Here is a 24,595-nt window from a genome sequence, read left to right as displayed (position 1 = left end):
TCCCACACAACCTTATAAACCACACTTAAATAAAAAATGTTCACAAACATCAATACATTTGCCATGAATTAGGAAATAACATTTTCAATGACTTGTGCAACCATTTAGGTACTAGAACACTGATGCATTCTCAATAAAATTTACCCCATATTGTATTCTAACGCAATTTAGGTACCATTTGGATCATGAATGCAACAATTTACCTATATGGAACAAATCAAAAAATGAAAGAAAGCCATATTGTTGTGCTCCTACCATGGAGGGATGCCTAGGGAGGGGCGAACAACCAAGGAAGCCGATCAGGGGACGATCGGTCTAGAGAGGTGTTTGGGAGAACACCACAGTGCAACAATCTTCCTCGAGAGGGGGGTCACGCCTAGGGATGCTAATAAGGTTACTGTGTAGGACATTAGTTTGGAGAGTTGGATCTAGCACTATGATGGCCGACAAACAGTGGTGGGAGGGCCAGCGGCCAAAACATAACTTTTCTCCGGGTTTTGTTCGATCATGCTCGATGTGTGGGGAGAGATAGAAGAGGTGGAAAAGGGAGGAGGAATGTGAAATAACGGTCTAGTACCTCTTAACCGATGGCAAGTGGGTAATTTCTTTGACTTTGTTCGCAGCCAATGTTGAAAAACCAGGGGTCTTCCTACTTCGTGAGTTGAACTATGAAAAATCATCTACGGTGTGAAACATAGGGGTTGGGTGGGAGCATTTGAGTTTATCTTTCTACTTTTTTGAAACAGAAGCAGGTTCAAAAAGCATAATAAAATGCACCCTTATACACTTTGCAATGTATCCTTTGGTTTTGCATTCTAACACATGTTCAAAGGTTTCTAATTAAAATCAAAGGTAAAAGTATTTTAATAATAGTTTCAAAGAATGCATATCAACTTGCAAAAGTGAAAGTCGCCTAGAGGAGGGGGGTGAATAGACAAATTTGAAATTTATAAACTTTAAGCACAATCTACAAGTCGGGTTAGCGTTAGAAATAAAAGCGAGTCCGAAAGAGAGGGCGAAAACAAATCAACCAAAGAAATAGAGCGGATGACACGTGTTTTACCGAGGTTCGGTTCTTGCAAACCTACTCCCCGTTGAGGTGGTCACAAAGACAGGGTCTCTTTCAACCCCTTCCCTCTCTCAAACGGTTACCTAGACCGAGTGAGCTTTTCTCCTTAATCAACGGGTCACTTAGACCCCTTATAAGGACCACCATAACTTGGTGTCTCCTACTTGATTACAAGTTGCTTGAGAATAAGAATGGAGGAAGAAGAAAAGCGATCCAAGCGACAAGAACTCAAATGAACACAAATATCTCTCTCTCACTAGTCACTAATTGTTTGGAGTGATTCCGGACTTGGGAGAGGATTTGATCTCTTGTTTGTCTCTTAGAGTGAAGTATAGAGCTCTTGTATTGAATGCAATGGCTGAAAACTTGGATGCCTTGAAGTGTGGTGGTTGGGGGGTATTTGTAGCCCCAACCACCAAAGTGGCCGTTTGGGAGGCTGTCTGACGATGGGCGCACCGGACAGTCCGGTGCGCCAGCCACGTCCCCCAACCGTTAGGTTTTGACCGTTGGAGCTCTGACAGGTGGGACCACCGGACAGTCCGGTGGTGCACCGGACAGTCACTGTTCACTGTCCGGTGCGCCTTCTGGCGCCTGCTCTGACTCTGCGCGCACTGTTCGCGCACTGTAGCGCTTTTACAGGTTTCCGTTGGAGTCGACCGTTGCGCTGTAGCCGTTGCTCCGCTGGCACACCAGACAGTCCGATGAATTATAGTGGAGTGGCTTTTCCAGAAACCCGAAGGTGGCGAGTTTGAGTTGATCCACCGTGGTGCACCGGACAGTCCGGTGCGCCAGACCAGGGCAGCCTTCGGTTTCTTTTGCTCCTTTCTTTTTGAACCCTATCTTGGACTTTTTATTGGTTTGTGTTGAACCTTTGGCACCTGTAGAACTTATAATCTAGAGCAAACTAGTTAGTCCAATTATTTGTGTTGGGCAATTCAACCACCAAAATCATTTGGGAAAAGGTTTGACCCTATTTCCCTTTCAAAAAGGCAACTTTAAACTACATTCCGAAGATTCAATTTCTACTCGAGTTAATTGACCATCACTCCCATAGCAAATGAGTTCAGAACACTTGGGCATAGGGCAGATGTTGAAGAATTCTCACATAATCTCTTGTGGTGTCTCCTCTCTAAGATCAAGATCATTATCACCGTGATATCGAGAGAAGGATTGAAGGGCCATTCAGAAAATATACTAGAAACAAAGGGCATCTATCAAATGGATTACTGATGGGGATATTTGTTCAAGATTTTTTCATGCACATGCAACGATAAAGCATAGGCGAAACACAATCGCCTCACTCACTGATGATAATGGGACAAGTTTCTCGGAGCATGATCAAAAGGCAAATCTTCCGTGGAATGCTTTCAAAACTCGTCTGGGCACTTCTGATTTCTTGGAGAATGTTTTTGATCTGTCAAATCTTATAAATATGCAGGATGGTTTACAATGGTTGGATTCGCCATTCACCAAGCAAGAAATCGATAGCATTATTGCAACACTACCCTCACATAAATCCCCGGGTCCTTATGGCTTCAACACCAATTTTATCAAAAAATGCCGGCATATCATTTCTCAGGATTTCTACGATTTATGTGAGTAGTTTTATCAAGAAGATGTTTGTCTACGAAGCATAAATGGGTCCTTTATCGTTCTGGTTCCGAAGAAGGAAAATCCACAAATGGTGGGAGATTTTAGGCCAATTTCGCTCCTAAATAATAGTGTGAAAATTATCACAAAGCTTCTGGCCAATCGCCTGCAGACAATGATGACCTCTTTAGTTCACAAGAATCAATATGGATTCATACAAGGAAGAACCATTCAAGACTGCTTGGCCTGGGCCTATGAATATATTCATTTATGCCATACTTCAAAAAAAGAAATTATTGTGCTTAAGCTTGACTTTGAAAAAGCTTTTGATACATTGGAGCATGAACTTATCCTTTAGGTGTTGTTTCATAGAGGATTTGGACCTAAATGGCTTAGCTGGACTCGAAATATCCTTCAAACTGGCACGTCATCGGTTTTACTTAATGGAGTACCAGGGAAAACCTTTCATTGCAAGCGAGGGGTCAGGTAGGGAGATATGCTCTCAGCTTTGTTGTTTGTCTTGGCGGCAGATCTACTTCAGAGTATTATCAATAAAGCAAGGCACCAAAATTTGCTTCAGTTACCTTTGACTGAAAATTGTGGTCAAGATTTTCCGATTGTTCAATATGCTGATGACACACTACTGACAATGGAAGCCTGCCCAAAACAATTATTTTTTTCTAAAAGCAGTTCTCAATTCCTTTGCAACTTCAACGAGGCTCAGGGTGAATTACAATAAATCAAGTATGTATCCGATCAATGTTAGCCCAGAGAAAATGAAGATTCTTTCAAGAACGTTTAACTGTCAGATAGGATCAATGCCTTTCACTTACCTTGGACTTCCTCTGGGATTATCAAAACCCCGAATTCAACATTTTTACCCCTTATCCAAAGAATTGAAAAGAGACTGTCCTGTACCTCTACTTTCCTTTCTCAAGCTGGGAGATTGGAGTTGGTTAACTCGGTTTTCTCAGCTTTACCAACATTTCTTATGTGCACGCTTAAAATCCCTGTTTCTATAATCAAGCAGATAGACTCATATAGAAAGCATCGCCTTTGGAGAGGAAATGACGTGAACTCAAAAAAACCGCCGCTGGCTGCATGGAACATGATTACTCAGCCAAAAAGTAGTGGGGGTCTCGGGGTGGTCAGATTGGAGACCCACAATGAAGCGTTACTCCTGAAATATTTGCACAAGTTCTTCAACAATTATGACTTACCTTGGGTGAATCTCATCTGGAATAATTAATACAAGACAGGCAGACTTCCTAGTTGTAGAAGAATTGGATCCTTTTGGTGGAGAAGTTTACTAAGCCTTTTACAAAATTTCAAGGGAATGGCATCTCCAACCATCGGCAATGGAAGAACCGTCCTTTTCTGGGACGATCTGTGGAATAGGGGCATTCTAGCACAACAATATCCTGAACTATTCTCCTTTGCTTGCAACACTAAACTTTCTATCAAAGAGGCTAAACAAAAAGAACACCTTTTTCACATTTTTCAGCTACCCCTGTCTGAACAAGCTTATGAGCAATATCTGGAGTTAAATGAAGCCTGGGAGCAAATTACTATAATCAATTCAAAGGACAAATGGAAATATATTTGGGGTTCAGAGATTTTCACTAAAAAAGACTTACAAGCATCTTATGGGACATACCCAGGCTCATCACATCTACAAATCGCTATGAAAAAATAAATGTCAACCAAAGCATAAAGTTTTCTTCTGGTTATGGCTGAAAAACAGACTGAACACAAGGAATATGCTGAGGAGGAAAACATGACACTTGAGTCATACTCGTGCGAAAACTATATCTGGCAAAAAGAGGAAACACTCTACCATCTTTTCCTCAGATGTAACTTTGCCAAGGCCTGCTGGAATTCCATTGGTATGACGCCTCCCAAAATTACTAATCCCGAGGAGGCTTCGGCAAATCTCAAACAGCAACTCAACGTTCCCTTCTCTATGGAGATAGTTATCCTCATGACATGGAACATATGGAAGTGTTGAAATGTATGGTTATTTGAGAACAAAGACCCAACGGTGCAGCAATGCAAGCATGACTTCACAAAGGAATTACTTTTGGTCATCCACAGAGCGCGGGGAAGATACGATTCCTCCATTCCTAACTGGCTTCAGCAATGGCAGCCTTAATTAGATATTTCTTGTGTAATTTGCTCATTGTATTTTTATGAACTGTAATTTTCCAGTAATAATAAAAAATCTACAGTAGGGGTTCCCCTCCTGATCTTTCAAAAACCGAGACCATCACTCATGACACCTATGATTAAGAGGAGAGTGATGAGTAAGAGAAGGAGAATGAAAAGAAGAACAATGTTACATTCAAGGATAAATCATTAAGATTAAGAAGAGGAGTGAAGAGGAGAGTATTGTGTTCTTCTTCTTCCTTGTTTCCATGTTCTCCTTCATGTCCATTGCCCTTATACATGTCCAATGGGTCGGGCCGGGCTGGCCCGGTACGAGAGGCACCATTCCAAGCCCGGCACGGTTCACCCATCGTGCCGGGTCGGGCTGGCCCGTGGGCTGTTGGGGTTGCCCAGACCCGACACGCTAGCTATTAGATGGGCCGGGCCAGGCTTAAAGCACGGTAGGCCCATCAGTTCGTGCCGGGCCCGTGCTAGAAATACATAGATCACATAAAAACATCTTGAATACACATATAGAGAATCTTATACATAGATCACAATTCACATAAAAACATATTCAAAACATCACAGAACTCAGAACATCACAGAACATAAGATAAATAGGTAATATAAAATTTAATCGGAGCCTTAGTGCAATGCCGCCTCATTAAAAACCTTCCTAGGTAAAAACTCACACCTCGTGAGAAAACCCTAGGAAGGAAAAGAGTACAGCCAGCTCCTTATAAAGTTTATAGTCTAGTTCATAGTCCATGTTTATTACAAAACAACATACATTGATACAAAACCAAAAGAATTTCAAGCTTTTTCCTTCCTTCTTGATCCTTTCTTGATCCTTTCTCTTGCTCCCAGGTGATAATTAATGCTCATCATCGAGATACATAGCTTCAAAAGCTGCCTCAAGGTCCTTGGTTTCCTTCTCCGCAGTATGTTGCATTATCAAGCACAATAGCAAAGATTTTATTAGTAATTCCATAATCAAGAGCAACCATTTCAACACGCTCAGCAATGTTAAGACCTGTATGAGCTACCTCAATTGGTCTAAGACCGAGCAACCTCTTTTCTAAACACCAATCAGAGTTCACAAAATGAGCAACAACACTGATGTAATCCTCTTTTGCCTTTCCAAACCAAATGTCTGATGTAAGTGCAACAGATGAAACAGATTTGAGTACATTAATAAGTTGTTCAGCATGATTATTAAAAAGCCTAATCAAGTCTCTAGCAGTGCTTTGCCTAGAGGACTTAACAAACCGAGGATTATGAGCACGAGTAATGTATTCTTGAAATGCTCTAGATTCACCAAAACAAAGAGGTAGGTCTAGTCTAGCAATCATACGACAAAGCTCAGTTCTTGCAACAGATGGAGAGTACTGCCAATGCATAACAGATCCATCATCGTTAAACTTAAGCAGGGATTGAGATCTACCAGTTCTTTCTTAGCAGGGCAAAGTTCTATGTGGTGGATCAAATGTCCAGTTCTAGAAGTAGATTTAGCAGACAGTGTGTGCTTGCAGTGAAGGCAAATGGCGGAAATCCTTACCTCCTTACCTCCCTGCTTCTCAGTAACTTCCTCAAAATGCAACCAAACCTTGGAGGTCGGTCCCCTCCTCCTGGAGCACTTACCAGAGGCAAGCGCAGATGTGCTAGCATCGGTCGTCGTCGTTGGGCTGGTGGATCCGGTGCGTGTATCTGCCATGCCCGTTGTTCCAGCAGCGGCACCGGTGCCATCAACCTCAATGGCAGCAGCTGAACTGCTACCAAGGAGGAAACATCGGGCATCATCTTGCTCATTCTAAGCTTCAAGTAGCCGTTCCTCAACCTCTGCGGCTTTAACAAACTCGTCATCCATGGAATTATCATCCATGGACATTGGAACACCCACGCAGTCGGCGTCTCCGGCTCCCTCACGGTAAGCGCTGACCTAAGATATTCATCTAAAAACAATGTATACAAATGAGAGGGACACCAGATCTACCTACTATGGTTCAGTGAATCGAATTATTACCACCTTACCTGCACTACCGGAGCACCAGATCCACCGACTGTGTGGTTGGGACTTGGGAGCAGCGAGCTTTAGCAACACGACATACCAGATCCACACCGGTACCGGAAGGCGAGGCGAAGGGGATCCAGAATGGGACGCCTGAAAGTCGCCTAGAGGGGGGTGAATAGGGCGAATCTGAAATTTACAAACTTAAGCACAACTACAAGCCGGGGTTAGCGTTAGAAATAAAAACGAGTCCGAGAGAGAGGGCGAAAAACAAATCGTGAGCAAACAAAGAGTGAGACACGATGATTTGTTTTACCGAGTTTCGGTTCTTGCAAACCTACTCCCCGTTGAGATGGTCACAAAGACCGGGTCTCTTTCAACCCTTTCCCTCTCTTAAACGATCACTTAGACCGAGTGAGCTTCTCTTCTCAATCAAACGGGACACTAAGTCCCCGCAAGGACCACCACACAATTGGTGTCTCTTGCCTCGGTTACAATTGAGTTGATCACAAGAAAGAATGAAGAAGAAAAGAAGCAATCCAAGCGCAAGAGCTCAAATGAACACAAGTCACTCTCTCACTAGTCACTAATTGATTGGGAATGATCTTTGGACTTGGGAGAGGATTTGATCTCTTTGGTGTGTCTTGTATTGAATGCTATAGCTCTTGTAAGGTGTAGAAAGTCTGAAAACTTGGATTCCATGAATGGTGGGTGGTTGGGGGTATTTATAGCCCCAACCACCAAACTAGCCGTTTGGTGAAGGCTGCTGTCGCATGGCGCACCGGACAGTCCGGTGCGCCACCGGACACTGTCCGGTGCGCCTGCCACGTCACCCGACCGTTAGATTCTGACCATTGGAGCTTCTGTCTTCTGGGCCACCGGACAGTCCGGTGGTGCACCGGACAGGTCCTGTAGACTGTCCGGTGCGCCTTCTGGCACGTGCCTGACTTATGTGCGCACTGTAGCGCATTTAATGCAGTTGCAGGCGACCGTTGGCGCTGAAGTAGCCGTTGCTCCGCTGGCACACCGGACAGTCCGGTGTGCCACCGGACACTGTCCGGTGAATTATAGCGGAGTGGCTCCCAGAATTCCCGAAGGTGAGCAGTTCGGAGTTGCAGTCCCTGGTGCACCGGACAGTCCGGTGCGCCAGACCAGGACACACTTCGGCTGACTTTTGCTCTCTATATTTGAATCCTTTCTCGGTCTTTTTATTGGTTTGTTGTGAACCTTCGGCACCTGTAGAACTCATAATCTAGAGCAAACTAGTTAGTCCAATTATTTGTGTTGGGCAATTCAACCACCAAAATTAACTAGGAAAATGTGTAAGCCTATTTCCCTTTCAATCTCCCCGTTTTTGGTGATTGATGCCAACACAAACCAAAGCAAATATAGAAGTGCATAATTGAACTAGTTTGCATAATGTAAGTGCAAAGGTTACTTAGAATTGAACCAATATCTTTTCATAAGATGTGCATGGATTGATTTCTTCATTTTTAATATTTTGGACCACGCTTGCACCACATGTTTTGTTTTTGCAAGTTCTTTTGTAAATTCTTTTCAAAGTCCTGCAAATGATCAAAGGTAAATGAGTAGGATTTTGAGAAGCATTTTCAAGATTTGAAAATTTTCTCCCCTTGTTTCAAATGCTTTTTCCTTTGACTAAACAAAACTCCCCCTTAATAAAATCCTCCTCTTAGTGTTCAAGAGGGTTTGAGATATTAGTTTTGAAAGGGTTGTAATAATTTGAAATTATATAAAAAATAAGGATACTAATTGGAAAATCACCATTTGAAAAATCTTTTCTTAACACAACTTTGAATTTTGAAATTGGTGGTGGTGCGGTCCTTTTGCTTTGGGCTAATACTTTCTCCCCCTTTGGCATAAATCGCCAAAAACGGATACTTGAGTGAAATATAAGCCCTTATTACTTTTTCTCCTTATGGTAAAAAACATATGAGTGAAGATTATACCAAAGTAGGAGAGTGGCGTGAAGTGACGGCGAAGGATAGAGTGGAGTGGAAGCCGTTGTCTTCGCCGAAGACTCCTTTTCCCTTTCAATCTATGACTTAGTTTGAAATACACTTGAAAACTCATTAGTCATAGCACATGAAAGAGATATGATCAAAGGTATATTAATGAGCTATGTGTGCAAAGCATCAAAACAAATTTCTAGAATCAAGAATATTTAGCTCATGCCTAAGTTTGGTAAATGTTTGTTCATCTAATGGCTTGGTAAAGATATCGGCTAATTGTTCTTTGGTGTTAATATATGAAATCTCGATATCCCCTTTCGTTGGTGATCCCTTAAGAAATGATACCGAATGACTATGTGTTTGGTGCGGCTATGCTCAACGGGATTATCCGCCATGCGGATTGCACTCTCATTATCACATAGAAGAGGAACTTTGGTTAATTTGTAACCATAGTCCCTAAGGGTTTGCCTCATCCAAAGCAATTGCGCGCAACAATGGCCTGTGGCAATATACTCGGCTTCGGTTGTAGAAAGAGCTACGGAATTTTGCTTCTTTGAAGCCCAAGACACCAGAGACCTTCCCAAGAACTGGCAAGTCCTCGATGTGCTCTTTCTATTAATTTTACACCCTGCCCAATCAGCATCGAAATAACCAATTAAATCAAATGTGGATCCCCTGGGGTACCAAAGGCCAAACTTAGAAGTATAAACTAAATATCTCAAGATTCGTTTTTCGGCCCTAAGGTGAACTTCCTTAGGATCGGCTTGGAATCTTGCACATATGTATACGGAAAGCATAATGTCCGGTCGAGATGCACATAAGTAGTGTAAGGAACCTATCATCGACCGGTATACCTTTTGATCTATGGATTTACCTCCCGTGTCGAGGTCGAGATGCCCATTGGTTCCCATGGGTGTCTTGATGGGCTTGGCATCCTTCATCCCAAACTTGTTGAGTATATCTTGAATGTACTTCGTTTGGCTAATGAAGGTGCCCTCTTGGAGTTGCTTCACTTGAAATCCTAAGAAGTACTTTAACTCCCCCATCATAGACATCTCAAATTTTTGTGTCATGATCCTACTAAACTCTTCACATGTAGATTCGTTAGTAGACCCAAAAATGATATCATCAACATAAATTTGGCATACAAACAAATCATTTTCAAGTGTTTTGGTAAAGAGTGTAGGATCGGCCTTTCCGACTTTGAAACCATTAGTGATAAGAAAATCTCTTAGGCATTCATACCATGCTCTTGGGGCTTGTTTGAGCCCATAAAGCGCCTTAGAGAGTTTGTAAACATGGTTAGGGTACTCACTATCTTCAAAGCCGAGAGGTTGCTCAACATAGACCTCTTCCTTGATTGGTCCATTGAGGAAGACACTTTTCACGTCCATTTGATAAAGCTTAAAGCCATGGTAAGTAGCATAGGCAAGTAAAATGCGAATTGACTCAAGCCTAGCTACGGGTGCATAGGTTTCACCGAAATCCAAACCTTCGACTTGTGAATATCCCTTGGCCACAAGTCGGGCTTTGTTCCTTGTCACCACACCATGCTCATCTTGCTTGTTGCGGAAGACCCACTTGGTTCCTACAAAATTTTGATTAGGACGTGGAACTAAATGCCATACCTCATTCCTAGTGAAGTTGTTGAGCTCCTCTTGCATCGCCACCACCCAATCCGAATCTTGAAGTGCTTCCTCTACCTTATGTGGCTCAATAGAGGAAACAAAAGAGTAATGTTCACAAAAATGAGCAACACGAGATCGAGTAGTTACCCCCTTTTGAATATCACCGAGGATGGTGTTCACGGGGTGATCTCGTTGAATTGCTCGGTGGACTCTTGGGTGTGGCGGTCTTTGATCTTGTTCATCTTCCTTGTCTTGATCATGGGCATCTCCCCCTTGATCATTGCCCTCCTCTTGAGGTGGCTCATCTTCTTGATCTTCTCCTTCAACATCTTGAGCATCATCCTCATCTTGAGTTGGTGGAGATGCTTGCATGGAGGAAGATGGTTGATCTTGTGCTTGTGGAGGCTCTTCGGATTCCTTAGGACACACATCCCCAATGGACATGTTCCTTAGCGCGACGCACGGGGCCTCTTCATCATCTAGCTCATCAAGATCAACTTGCTCTACTTGAGAGCCGTTAGTCTCATCAAACACAATGTCACAAGGAACTTCAACTAGTCCAGTGGAATTGTTAAAGACTCTATATGCCCTTGTGTTTGAATCATATCCTAGTAAAAAGCCTTCTACAGCCTTAGGAGCAAATTTAGATTTTCTACCTCTTTTAAGAAGAATAAAGCATTTGCTACCAAAGACTCTAAAATATGAAACATTTGGCTTTTTATCAGTTAGGAGTTCGTATGATGTCTTCTTGAGGATTCGGTGTAGATATAATCGGTTGATGGCGTAGCAGGCGGTGTTGACCGCCCCGGCCCAAAACCGATCCAAAGTCTTGTATTCATCAAGCATGGTTCTTGCCATGTCTAATAGAGTTTGATTCTTCCTCTCCACTACACCATTTTGTTGTGGCGTGTAGGGAGAAGAGAACTCATGCTTGATGCCCTCCTCCTCAAGGAAGCCTTCGATTTGTGAGTTCATGAACTCCGTCCCGTTATCGCTTCTAATCTTTTTGATCCTTAAGCCGAACTCATTTTAAGCCCGTCTCAAGAATCCCTTTAAGGTCTCTTGGGTATGAGATTTTTCCTGCAAAAAGAACACCCAAGTGAAGCGAGAATAGTCATCCACAATAACTAGGCAGTACTTACTCCCGCCGATGCTTATGTAAGCTATCGGGCCGAATAGGTCCATGTGTAGGAGCTCGAGTGGCCTGTCAGTCGTCATGATGTTCTTGTGTGGATGATGAACGCCGACTTGTTTCCCTGCCTGACATGCGCTACAAACCCTGTTTTTCTCAAAATGAACATTTGTTAGTCCCAAAATGTGTTCTCCCTTTAGAAGCTTGTGAAGATTCTTCATTCCAACATGTGCTAGTCGGCGATGCCAGAGCCAGCCCATGTTAGTCTTAGCAATTAAGCAAGTGTCGAGTTCAGCTCTATCAAAATCTACTAAGTATAGCTGACCCTCTAACACTCCCTTAAATGCTACTGAATCATCACTTCTTCTAAAGACAGTAACACCTACATCAGTAAAAAGACAGTTGTAGCCCATTTTGCATAATTGAGAAATGGAAAGCAAATTGTAATCTAAAGGATCTACAAGAAAAACATTGGAAATGGAATGGTCAGGAGATATAGCAATTTTACCCAATCCTTTGACCAACCCTTGGTTTCCATCCCCGAATGTGATAGCTCGTTGGGGATCTTGGTTTTTCTCGTAGGAGGAGAACATCTTCTTCTCCCCTGTCATTTGGTTTGTGCACCCACTGTCGATGATCCAACTTGAGCCCCGGATGCATAAACCTACAAAACAAATTTAGTTCTTGATTTTAGGTACCCAAACGGTTTTGGGTCCTTTGACATTAGATACAAGAACTTTGGGTACCCAAACACAAGTCTTTGACCCCTTGTGTTTGCCCCCAACATATTTGGCAACTACTTTGCCGGATTTGTTAGTCAAAACATAAGATGCATCAAAAGTCTTAAATGAAATGTTAGGTTCATTTGATGCAATAGGAGTTATCCTTTTAGGCAATTTAGCACGGGTTGATTGCCTAGAACTGGATGCCTCACTCTTATACATAAATGCATGATTAGAACCAGAGTGAGACTTCCTAGAGTGAATTCTCCTAATCTTGTGCTCGGGATAACCGTCAGGGTACAAAATGTAACCCTCGTTATCCTGAGGCATGGGAGCCTTGCCCTTAACAAAGTTAGACAATCTTTTAGGAGGGGCATTAAGTTTGACATTGCCTCCCTGTTGGAAGCCAATGCCATCCTTGATGCCAGAGCGTCTCCCACTATAAAGCATGCTACGAGCAAATTTAAATTTTTCATTTTCTAATTCATGCTCGGCAATTTTAGCATCCAACTTTGCTATATGATCATTTTGTTGTTTAATCATAGCCATGTGATCATGAATAGCATCAATGTTAACATCTCTACATCTAGTGCAAATTGTAACATGCTCAACAGTAGATGTAGAGGGTTTGCAAGATTTTAGTTCAACAATCTTAGCATGTAAAATGTCATTTTCACTTCTAAGATTGGAAATGGAAGCATTGCAAACATCTAAGTCTTTAGCCTTAGCAATCAATTTTTTATTTTCAATCCTAAGGCTAGCAAGAGAAGCATTCAGTTTTTCAATCTTAGCAAGTAAACTAGCATTATCATCTCTAAGATTGGAAATTGAATCATCACATACATTTGAATCAACCTTAGCAATTAATCTAGCATTCTCATTTCTAAGGTTGACAATAACATCATGGCAGGTGCTTAGCTCACTAGATAATTTTTCACATTTCTCTACCTCTAGAGCATAAGCATTTTTAACCTTAACATGCTTCTTGTTTTCCTTAATTAGGAAGTCCTCTTGGGTGTCCAAGATTCATCCTTCTCATGAATAACACTAATTAGCTCATTTAATTTTTCCTTTTGTTGCATGTTTAGGCTGGCAAAAAGGGTGAGCAAGTTATCCTCCTCATCACTAGAATTATCTTCATCACTAGAGGATGCATATTTAGTGGAGGATCTTGATTTTACCTTCTTCCTTTTGCCATCCTTTGCCATGAGGCACTTGTGGCCGACGTTGGGGAAGAGGAGCCCTTTGGTGACGGCGATGTTGGCGGCGTCCTCATCGGAGGAGGAGTCGGTGGAGCTCTCGTCGGAGTTCCACTCGCGGCGCACATGGGCATCACCGCCCTTCTTCTTGTAGTACCTCTTCTTTTCCCTCCTCTTTCCCTTCTTGTCGTCGCCCCTGTCACTATCACTTGATAATGGACATTTTGCAATAAAATGACCGGGCTTACCACACTTGTAGCACACTTTCTTGGAGCGGGACTTGTAGTCCTTCCCCCTCCTTTGCTTGAGGATTTGGCGGAAGCTCTTGATGATTAGTGCCATCTCCTCATTGTCGAGCTTGGAGGCGTCGATTGGAAGTCTACTTGATGTAGACTCTTGCTTCTTCTCCTCCGTCGCTTTGAATGCGACCGGTTGTGCCTCGAGCGTGGAGGAGTCGCCTTGCTCGATGATTTTCTTTGAGCCTTTGATCATCAACTCAAAGCTCACGAATTTACCTATAACTTCCTCGGGAGACATAAGCTTATATCTAGGATCACCACGAATTAATTGTACTTGAGTAGGATTAAGAAATACTAGTGATCTTAGAATAACCTTGACCATTTCATGGTCATCCCATTTGGAGCTCCCGAGGTTGCGCACTTGGTTGACCAAGGTCTTTAGCCGGTTGTACATGGCTTGAGGGTCCTCGCCTTGGTTGAGCCTGAATCGACCGAGCTCCCCCTCGATTGTCTCTCACTTGGTGATTTTGGTCACCTCATCTCCTTCGTGCGCGGTCTTGAGCACGTCCCAAATCTCCTTGGCGCTTTTCAACCCTTGCACCTTATTATACTCCTCTCTACTTAGAGAGGTGAGGAGTATAGTGGTGGCCTGTGAGTTGAAGTGCTCGATTTGGGCCACCTCGTCCTCATCGTAATCTTCATCCCCTACGGATGGTACCTGTACACCAAACTCAACAACATCCCATATACTTTTGTGGAGTGAGCTTAGGTGATATCTCATCATATCACTCCACCTAGAATAATCTTCACCGTCAAACATCGGTGGTTTGCCTAATGGGACGGAAAGTAATGGAGTAATGTTTTGGAATGCGAGGGTAGCGTAGGGGGATCTTACTATACTTCTTGCACTCTTGGCGCTTAGAAGTGACGGACGCGGCGTCGGATCCGGATGTAGAGGGCGATGAAGAGTCGGTCTCGTAGTAGACCACTTTCTTCATTTTCTTCTTCTTCTCGCCACTCTTGTGCGATCGAATGCGTGAAGGGGATCCATCCTTCTTGTTGTTGGCGGACTCCCTTGATGGAGCCATCCCGTGGCTTGTAGCGGTCTTCTCACCACCGATCACCATCTTCTTGGCGTGATCTCCCGACATCACTTCGAGCGGTTAAGCTCTAATGAAGCACCGGGCTTTGATACCAATTGAAAGTCACCTAGAGGGGGGTGAATAGGGCGAATTTGAAATTTACAAACTTAAGCACAACTATAAGTCGGGGTTAGCGTTAGAAATAAAAACGAGTCCGAGAGAGAGGGCGAAAAACAAATCGTGAGCAAACAAAGAGTGAGACACGATGATTTGTTTTACCGATGTTCGGTTCTTGCAAACCTACTCCCAGTTGAGATGGTCACAAAGGCCGGGTCTCTTTCAACCCTTTCCCTCTCTCAAACGATCACTTAGACCGAGTGGGCTTCTCTTCTCAATCAAACGGGACACTAAGTCCCCGCAAGGACCACCACACAATTGGTGTCTCTTGCCTCGGTTACAATTGAGTTGATCACAAGAAAGAATGAAGAAGAAAAGAAGCAATTCAAGCGCAAGAGCTCAAATGAACACAAGTCACTCTCTCACTAGTCACTAATTGATTGGGAATGATCTTTGGACTTGGGAGAGGATTTGATCTCTTTGGTGTGTCTTGTATTGAATGCTATAGCTCTTGTAAGGTGTAGAAAGTCTGAAAACTTGGATTCCATGAATGGTGGGTGGTTGGGGGTATTTATAGCCCCAACCACCAAACTAGCCGTTTGGTGAAGGCTGCTGTCGCATGGCGCACCGGACAGTCCGGTGCGCCTGCCACGTCACCCGCCCGTTGGATTCTGACCGTTGGAGCTTCTGTCTTCTGGGCCACCGGACAGTCCGGTGGTGCACCAGACAGGTCCTGTAGACTGTCCGGTGCGCCTTCTGGTGCGTGCCTGACTTCTGTGCGCACTGTAGCGCATTTAATGCGGTTGCAGACGACCATTGGCGCTGAAGTAGCCGTTGCTCCGCTGGCACACCAGACAGTCCGGTGCGCCACCGGACACTGTCCGGTGCAACACCGGACAGTCCGGTGAATTATAGCGGAGTGGCTCCCAGAATTCCCGAAGGTGAGCAGTTCGGAGTTGGAGTCCCTGGTGCACCAGACACTGTCCGGTGGCACACCGGACAGTCCGTTGCGCCAGACCAGGACACACTTCGGCTGACTTTTGCTCTCTATATTTGAATCCTTTCTCGGTCTTTTTATTGGTTTGTTGTAAACCTTTGGCACCTGTAGAACTCATAATCTAGAGCAAACTAGTTAGTCCAATTATTTGTGTTGGGCAATTCAACCACCAAAATTAACTAGGAAAAGGTGTAAGCCTATTTCTCTTTCAACGCCGGTACCGGAAGACGAGGGGAGCGGGAGGGAGGGAGACGAGGTGTGTGAAATACCTGAGGCGGTGAGGCCCGTTGGAGCAGAGACGCGGCGATGGAGATGGAGCAGAGACCGGAAGACGAAGGGAGCCGGGAGGGAGACGAGGTGGGTGAAATACCTGAGGGCTGAGGCCAGCCCGTGGAGCAGCGAGCCAGCGACACGGCGTCGGCGATGGAGCAGAGACCGAAAGACGAGGGGAGCCGGGAGGGAGACGAGGTGGGTCGTGGGTGAAATACCTGAGGCCCGTGGAGCAGAGACGCGGCGATGGAGCAGAGACCGGAAGCCGAGGGGAACCGGGAGGGAGACACGCCGATGGAGCAGAGACCAGACGACGGCGATGGAGCAGAGACCAGGCGGCGACGATGTAATCTAGGGTTTTCTGAAATCACCGTGAGCGCCAGGCAGCCAGCCGCCAGGCGGTTTCTAGAATCGTCGTAGCCCGTCGTAAGCCGTAAGGGTTTTCTGGAATCGCCGTGAGCCAACGTCTAGGTTTTCTCCCACTCGAGTCGTGCCCGAGTCGGGCCTGCCCGTTTAACGGGCCCGTGCTTGTGCCAGCACCGTGGGCCGTCCTATTGGCCCAAGCACGACACGGGGTGTGTGCCGGGCTGGCACGAACATTGTCGTGCCGGGCCGGGTTTGGATCGTGCCGACGCGTGCCGGGCCTCGTGCCGCCCAACGGGCTGGCCCAATATGGACATGTATAATTGCCCTATCGCGCTAGAGCCAACCTTCATCTACCGGGAGTGCATGAGAGGATATGTGGACCCTACATATGAGTCCCACATCTCAATCTATGTTAAGACAGAGTTAGCAAGTTACATTGTCATGTCAATTGAGAAATAGCTCAGAATCTGCTTGGGCTCCAATGGCACCCGAACACAAGTTTAAGGACATGGACATAATAATGAGCTGGAAACCAGGATGACATCCGACGCCAAGTTTAAGGACTTTAAAATAATGTGTTGCGAGTAATATGACCGAAATATCATTCATGCCAAATTTAAGGATATCTCATAAATTTTACTACCACGAATAATGCTTCACGCGTGTGAAAAATCACTGGCCAGGCAAAAACACATGACAACATCAATTTGAGCACCGGACGGAGCCGTGCCATGCAACCTTGTTCAGACATCGGAGCAACTTGAGCTAGAGAACAAAGGAGCGCCCGAAAGATCTCTCCCGGCTCCCCTCCAGAAGCTTTCACCATCCACTCCAATTCGGCCAAGTGGCGTCTTCGCCATCTCAGGATAAGCCCTCCTTTCCTACCACTACCACCGGCACCGCCGCCTCTTGTTTCTCTTCCTCTTCCTACTCGGCAATCACCACACGAGAGAAGAGAAGCTAGCGTTCAACAGAGGAAGAAGCGAGAGAGCTGACAAGAATCGACTGCCATCAATGGCTCTGGCGCCGGCGCCTCTCCAGTGCTTCCTCACGAGCAGCAGACCGGCCGTATGCACGGCGACGCCGCCCAATAAGCGCGCGAGGAGGCCGTCGAGGATCTCGTGCAGGGCGTCCGGCGATGACAAGGACAAGGTCCCGTCGTCGGGAGGGAGCGATCTTGGGGTCAAGCAGCTCGGGAAGCTGGCCATGGTCGCGCTGGCCGCCGGCGTGCTGGTGCTCGGCCCCGTCGACGGTGCCGTGGCGGCCAAGTCCGGCGGCAGGGTCGGCGGGCAGGCGTTCCGGTCCGCGCCCCGGTCGTCCGGCCCTCGGATCAACAACTCCAGGTAACCTTTAGCGCCTTCTAGCTTGATTTGAATCGGCGTGTAATCTGTTATCTGTCTGAACTGAATATAAGTAGATAGATCACTTTCGTCAAGGTTCAGTTCTACATGTCGGCATGCATGTAGCCGTGTGTTCAGTTCAAAGCTCAGACTTAGAATAGATGACGTCGTCTTCATTCCTCTCACCGATTACGGGCTCTGGATGTCTGTGAACTGTTGTGAAGCTATAGATAGATTTCGTTCGTCCTTCTTGTGGCAACCTTCATGGATGCACATGATGCTGCGTCTGTCTGTCTGTCTGCTGAATGCGAAACGTTATCTTGTTTGTGTGGTGCGCATGCCGCAGGACCAACATCTACATCAACCCGCCGGTGGCGCCGCCGCTGGGCGGATACGGGTACGGGAGCCCGTTCTTCGGCGGCTACGGCTACGGCTGGTCGCCGTTCAGCTTCTTCGCCCCCGGGCCGAGCGTCGCCGTCGGGGTCGGCGGCGGCTTCGACACGCTCGTCCTCTTCTTGGTGCTGGGCGCCGTCGTCGGAGCTGTCAGGCGGTTCCTCAACAGGAACAACGACGATTACGACGACTACTGATTATCAGTGCCAGGCTCCTGCTACGTACTTCACCTTCGTGTGTAATATATATATGACGAAATTTTTCCCGTGCGGAATTCTAGGAACGGAGTGTACTGACGATGCATCAGGAGATGTATGTAATAATTTTGTCCACAGTGAAATGTAATGAGCATAGCGTCTATAGTTAGGGTCAGTTGCAAACAGCCAAATACTGCATAACATCGATCGAGCCACCGACTACAAAGTGCATGATGAAAATACTTGCATTGCTGCTTGTTCGAACCCAAAAATGACCGTGCGGACGGTCCGGACCGTCCGCGGTGGTGGCGCGGACGGTCCGCGCGTGCGCAGAGTCAGTTAGGGTTCCTAGTTTCTCGCGGGATTTGTTACCTAAAACCGCGGGATTAACTCGGAAATCAGTTGGAAGCGGATCCAGACCTCCCCCTTTATATAGATGAAGGGCTACGGCCGATTAAAACCCCCAACAATCGAACAAATCAAGTCTATTACTCGTTTTTACCTTATGCATTAGGAGTAGTTCTAGTCTAGTTCTAGTTTAGCCCTAGTTTAGTATTCCAATCCTCAAATTCTCCGCCTCTCCTCGACTCTACGTCGATTAGAGGAGTCTAGGTCGGCCTGCCCGAGCCTAGACAACTCCTAGGATCTCTCCTCCCCGACGGGGTCCCTCCCGGGAGCGAGATCCAGGCGCCGTCGGCGATCTACCGCCGCCCCTGCGCACGCGCGGACCGTCCGGCCCTAGGGCGCGGACCGTCCGGCCGTCAGGCAGGGAACCCGAGCTCCTGCACCAGGTCGCGGACCGTCCGGCCCTGTGCCGCGGACCGTCCGCGTCTGACCAGAGAGCGCCGCCGCCTCGCACCAGGCCGCGGACCGTCCGGCCCCTGCGCGCGGACCGTCCGCCCCTGTGCAGAGGGCACCGCCGCCGGTTCTTCTTGAGTGATTGGCGCTCCGAAAAAGCGTCAACATACTTTTGGCGACTCCGCTGGGGACTAGGTGTCTAGATCTGCTAAAAATCGGCTCATAAATGGCCGGTTCTAAGGATCACACCAAGATCTCCACTACCAACATCATCAAGCCGGCCATGGAGGCGCTCCCGGCTGATGACCAAAGGCCCTTTGAAGACCTCGTAATGCACGATGAGAAGGAGGTAATGCGGCAATGGAACGAACAACGCGACAAGGAAGAGGCGGAACTGCTGCATAAACTCTCCGAACGGCGCAAGGAGGCGGCGGACAAGTATTTGTCACACTTCACGGTGGATCGCCACCAGAAGATCGTCCGTCAAGGGGAGATCGATATGGAATCTCTCCTACCTCCACTGCAGGGTCCCGCTGTAAGTACTCCAGATCTATCTCTTACGACTTTCATGGATCAACGAGGAGATCAGTTAAAGCGATATGTAGATGAATCTATTAAAATGCATTTACGTGCATACGAGAAATCAGCTGCTCCTAATTTTCCATCGCGAGAGTCTAATACAGTGCCACCCACGTCAAACACATCGGCTATAAACGGGTCACCTTTGACCCAGCCATCATATGGTATGCCGATGCACGCTTTCGTGTCACCATCACAGCCGCAACCACTAGGCACGCGGCAGGTACTGGACGCGACCGGACCGTCCGAGCATCATCTCAGACAGTCCGGTTATACCGCGGACCGTCCGGCGTATTTCGCCGGACCGTCCGACCAGATGCAGGCCCGCACACAAAACACTCAGGTCGCACCGTACATGGCCGGACCATCAGGGTACAACCCTGAACACTTCGGCCCCATCACGGACCGTCCGGTGCATCACGCCGGACCGTCCGGATATGTTGCGGACCGTCCGCCATCTTACATCGGACCGTTCGGATATGGCATGAACCGGCCGACGTATTACGCTGGACCATCCGACTCTACACGAGTCCATGCGCAGACTGCCCAAGTCACGCCATATATGGCCGATCCATCCGGGCACAGCCCTGGACCATTCGGCCCGATCGCAGACCGTCCAGTTCTTTACGACAGACGGTCTGGGTACGAGACTACCCACGTAGCACCATATACGGTTGGACAATCCGGATATACCTTCAGACCATTTGGCCAGGTCGCGGACCATTCGGCCTCTTACGCCGGACCGTCCGGATATGCATACGCAGAGCCGAGAGCTGCGCAATACGCACAGTTCCCACATTCATCGCAGCAACATTATGGTGCCCCACCAGCAACACATTATAATCATGCCATACCACCTCATGGACATAGGGATGAATACTATTCGGCCACAAGAGAGCCTGAGGGGTATAGGGCAGGAGCTGGTGACATTAATAGGACACCTAACACACACCTCAAACATACCTGGGAGGAAAGCCGACAGAGTAATGTCAGGCAACCTGAAATCTCCACCCACAAACTCAATGGATGGTCGCCAGACATGGAAGAGAGGGTCAGAGACGAGGTAGCCGGGATGTTCAGGGACAAACTCGGTGTTAGTGTGTCAGGTACAGGGCAATCGTATCGGAAGCCTTATAGCCACCGATTCGACACCGTGCCATACCCACAAGGAACTAGAATACCAGACTTCTCTAAGTTTTCTGGTGAAAGTGGGAAAAGCACACACGAACATATAAGCCAATTCATAGCACACTTGGGAGAATTGGCTGATGGGGAAGCCTACCGCGTTCGTTTATTCTCGTTGTCCCTTACTGATACTGCATTTGCATGGTACGCTGCTTTGCCACCAAATTCTATTAACTCTTGGGAAGAATTAGAGCAGAAATTTCATGAGCACTTCTTCTCAGGAGAACATGAGTTAGAATTGGCTGACTTAGCTTCAGTCCGACAGGGGCCTGAAGAATCAGTTAATGACTATATCCAGAGATTCCGGGACACTAGAAACCGATGCTTTCAGATTCATGTCGCGGAAAAACAACTAACAGGGCTAGCTTTCAATGGGTTGCGACCCTACTTAAAAGAAAAATTAGATGGCACTCAATTCTTTTCGCTAGTGCACTTGCACCAGCGGGCTATGACATGTGAAAGCCGAAGTAAGGAAACATCAAAATCGGCTAGCCATAAGATGCATCTAGTGGGATACGATAACTCGGACGATGAATCCACGGATGTATACACCGCCGAACTGGTTTGGCCAGGGCAGGCTAAACCTTCACCATGTTCTGCTTTACAGTCGAATCGAAAGAATCGACAAGAAGAAGTTAAGTTTACGTTTAATGTTGCCAAATGCGATAAAATATTTGACGAGTTACTGAAAAACGGCAACATTAAATTAACTCATACTATTCCTCCTCCTGATGAATTAAAGAGGCGTGCTTATTGTAAGTGGCATAATTCCTTTTCTCATGCCACCAATGATTGTAATGTTTTTCGTCGACAGATACAATCGGCCATAAATGAGGGTCGATTGGCTTTTCAGGAGATGCAAGTAGACACACAACCCTTTTCTGTTAATACAATAGAACTCACATGCAAAAAGGTCTTGGTTCGGCCCGAAATGGCCGATAAAGGCAAAGGCAAGGGTATCGTCATTGGCGATCCCCGCATGTCAGATATATCACAAAAGGAGATTGCTCGAAAGGCTTCGGACGAGAAGGCTAAAAAGTCCGAAGACACTGGGGGGCAGGCACAGTTAATGAACCAAACACATCAGCCTAGCCCGAACATCGTAGATGGTCCGGCACCTACGTGCGGACGATCCGGTGTTCAGACAAACGGTCCGGCTAACTCAGCCGGACAGTCCCCCTATGACCAAAGGCGTCAACCTCTACATAAAGCAAGAAAAAAGACGCAAGGTCAAAGCACATATAATCGGCTGATCAAAGCCGATCCTACTTTTGATCAGTTGCTCTCCAAAAATGCTAGCAAAAAGACTGTTCCACGTGATCGGTCAACAAAGAAACCCTGGCCACCTGCTAAAACAAAACGGTTAAACAAAACGGCCCAAAAGGCGACACAACAAGCATCGCCTATTCATTCTATGAGACCCGGGTACTTTCCACCTATTTACTCATCGTCGGTATATTATCCTGTTCAAACATGGAATGGCACGATGATGAATCCATGGTACATGTATAATCCCTTCGTCTATCCAGACTGGGGGGGGCACCTCCATTCTATTCCTTTTGATCCATTGATCAAATGGTCATGGCCGAGAAAGATAGAATCCGAAACGGCCTTTATATTGGTGCTTTATTGAATAATCTCCATATCGAAAAGCCGGTGACTTACATCAGGTTTAGTTCATATGCTTTTGGTTCGTCAACCTTCACCAAAAGGCAGGGGGGCATATGTTCGAACCCAAAAATGACCGTGCGGACGGTCCGGCCCGGAGGCCGGACGGTCCGCGGTCCGGACCGTCCGCGGTGGTGGCGCGGACGGTCCGCGCGTGCGCAGAGTCAGTTAGGGTTCCTAGTTTCTCGCGGGATTTGTTACCTAAAACCACGGGATTAACTCGGAAATCAGTTGGAAGCGGATCCAGACCTCCCCCTTTATATAGATGAAGGGCTACGGCCGATTAAAACCCCCAACAATCGAACAAATCAAGTCTATTACTCGTTTTTACCTTATGCATTAGGAGTAGTTCTAGTCTAGTTCTAGTTTAGCCCTAGTTTAGTATTCCAATCCTCAAATTCTCCGCCTCTCCTCGACTCTACGTCGATTAGAGGAGTCTAGGTCGGCCTGCCCGAGCCTAGACAACTCCTAGGATCTCTCCTCCCCGACGGGGTCCCTCCCGGGAGCGAGATCCAGGCGCCGTCGGCGATCTACCGCCGCCCCGGCGCACGCGCGGACCGTCCGGCCCTAGGGCGCGGACCGTCCGGCCGTCAGGCAGGGAACCCGAGCTCCTGCACCAGGTCGCGGACCGTCCGGCCCTGTGCCGCGGACCGTCCGCGTCTGACCAGAGAGCGCCGCCGCCTCGCACCAGGCCGCGGACCGTCCGGCCCCTGCGCGCGGACCGTCCGCCCCTGTGCAGAGGGCACCGCCGCCGGTTCTTCTTGAGTGATTGGCGCTCCGAAAAAGCGTCAACACTGCTATTGCATAGCTTGACAAATTGTTAGACACAAATATACATTTTCGGCATAGTACATCACAGTGCGTCAGGCTGCTCAACGCTAGCCTCATTTCTACAACCTTTAATAGCTGCATCCTACTAATAAACTAGTGCCATCCTGAGCGTACCACAAGCACACAGATCGACTACGTCTCAATCTACCTGTTACAACTATCAGATTCATTGTTCTTCCACCTGAAAATGTGTTTTGGTAACAAAACTGTGCAGGTACAAAGTTAGTCTATCTCCAGCAACCTATCCATCTCCACACCTATATTAAAACTCCACGGTGTGTCCACAGTGTAAAACAGTTTTTAGGAGATCATGTGGATGAACTGCAGGACATGGTATTACGGGTCCATATTTCTCCAAACCTCCTCAAATGTTGCATCAGCAAGAGAAGAAGACCAGATTAGGATTTTAGCACTCCTCGCATCGCTGGATATGCAGGTCAGCTAGAAGTTTGATGAGTTCATTCAGTGTAGGCAATCCTGTACCTGCATTCACATGCTGCCTTCAGCAACAAGAGGCAATTCAGTACCTACTGGCTGTCAGGATCGACGAGTGAACACCGACGACGAACACAATCGTAGATGAACTCACACGCACAGACAAACTCGAGTACAGTGGATTTGGTGCTGCCTGAAAGCGCAACGTTTTCTGTTTATCTCTGCTCTTTTTATTGCCATGAACTGAAAGAGAGAACGAACGTCGCTGAGAGTTTCGCGCCACGCCCTTGGTCGTGTCCATCCCCACGCCCGCATTGCGCGCACTGATCCGCGAGTTCAGCTAAGACCGAGCGATTCTCGGCATGATCTCCTAAGCGCTCGGCCACCACACAACGGCGCTCGGCGCATGCAAACTAAGTGCAGATAACTGAAAAGTAAACATGTAGTCCTACTGAAGTGCAAGACTTAATCAACAGATAACAATTCTCCCCCTTAAGTCTTGCACAGCAGCCTTGTGTCGACGATCCCAAGCCTGGAACGCAGATGGACGAACCGACCGCGCCCCAATGCCTTCGTCAATATGTCAGCCAATTGATTATTAGTGTCAATCGGCTCAATCCTCATCCTGT

At 46.8% G+C, this 24,595-nt stretch overlaps 1 protein-coding gene across 2 annotated transcripts; it reads left to right on the top strand.

Annotated features, from left to right (window-relative positions):
* Nucleotides 1-17,252: 17,252 nt before the first annotated feature.
* LOC100273378 (uncharacterized) lies at nucleotides 17,253-18,693 on the top strand. Of its 2 annotated transcripts, none has more exons than XM_008683209.3 (2): nucleotides 17,253-17,883; nucleotides 18,227-18,686. In XM_008683209.3, the coding sequence occupies exons 1-2, from the start codon at nucleotides 17,555-17,557 to the stop codon at nucleotides 18,468-18,470; spliced, it is 573 nt and encodes a 190-aa protein (XP_008681431.1). In that variant the 5' UTR covers nucleotides 17,253-17,554; the 3' UTR covers nucleotides 18,471-18,686. The 2 variants fall into 2 exon arrangements, with proteins under 2 accessions (XP_008681431.1, NP_001141288.1); NM_001147816.1 differs by having other exon boundaries at nucleotides 17,506-17,883; nucleotides 18,227-18,693.
* Nucleotides 18,694-24,595: the final 5,902 nt, after the last annotated feature.

The sequence above is a fragment of the Zea mays genome, chromosome 5, assembly GCF_902167145.1.
Source record: "Zea mays cultivar B73 chromosome 5, Zm-B73-REFERENCE-NAM-5.0, whole genome shotgun sequence".
In the NCBI taxonomy this organism is placed as follows: Eukaryota; Viridiplantae; Streptophyta; class Magnoliopsida; order Poales; family Poaceae; genus Zea; species Zea mays.
Note: the sequence above shows the minus strand (reverse complement) of the source record. Positions and strands in the feature narration are given on the sequence as shown.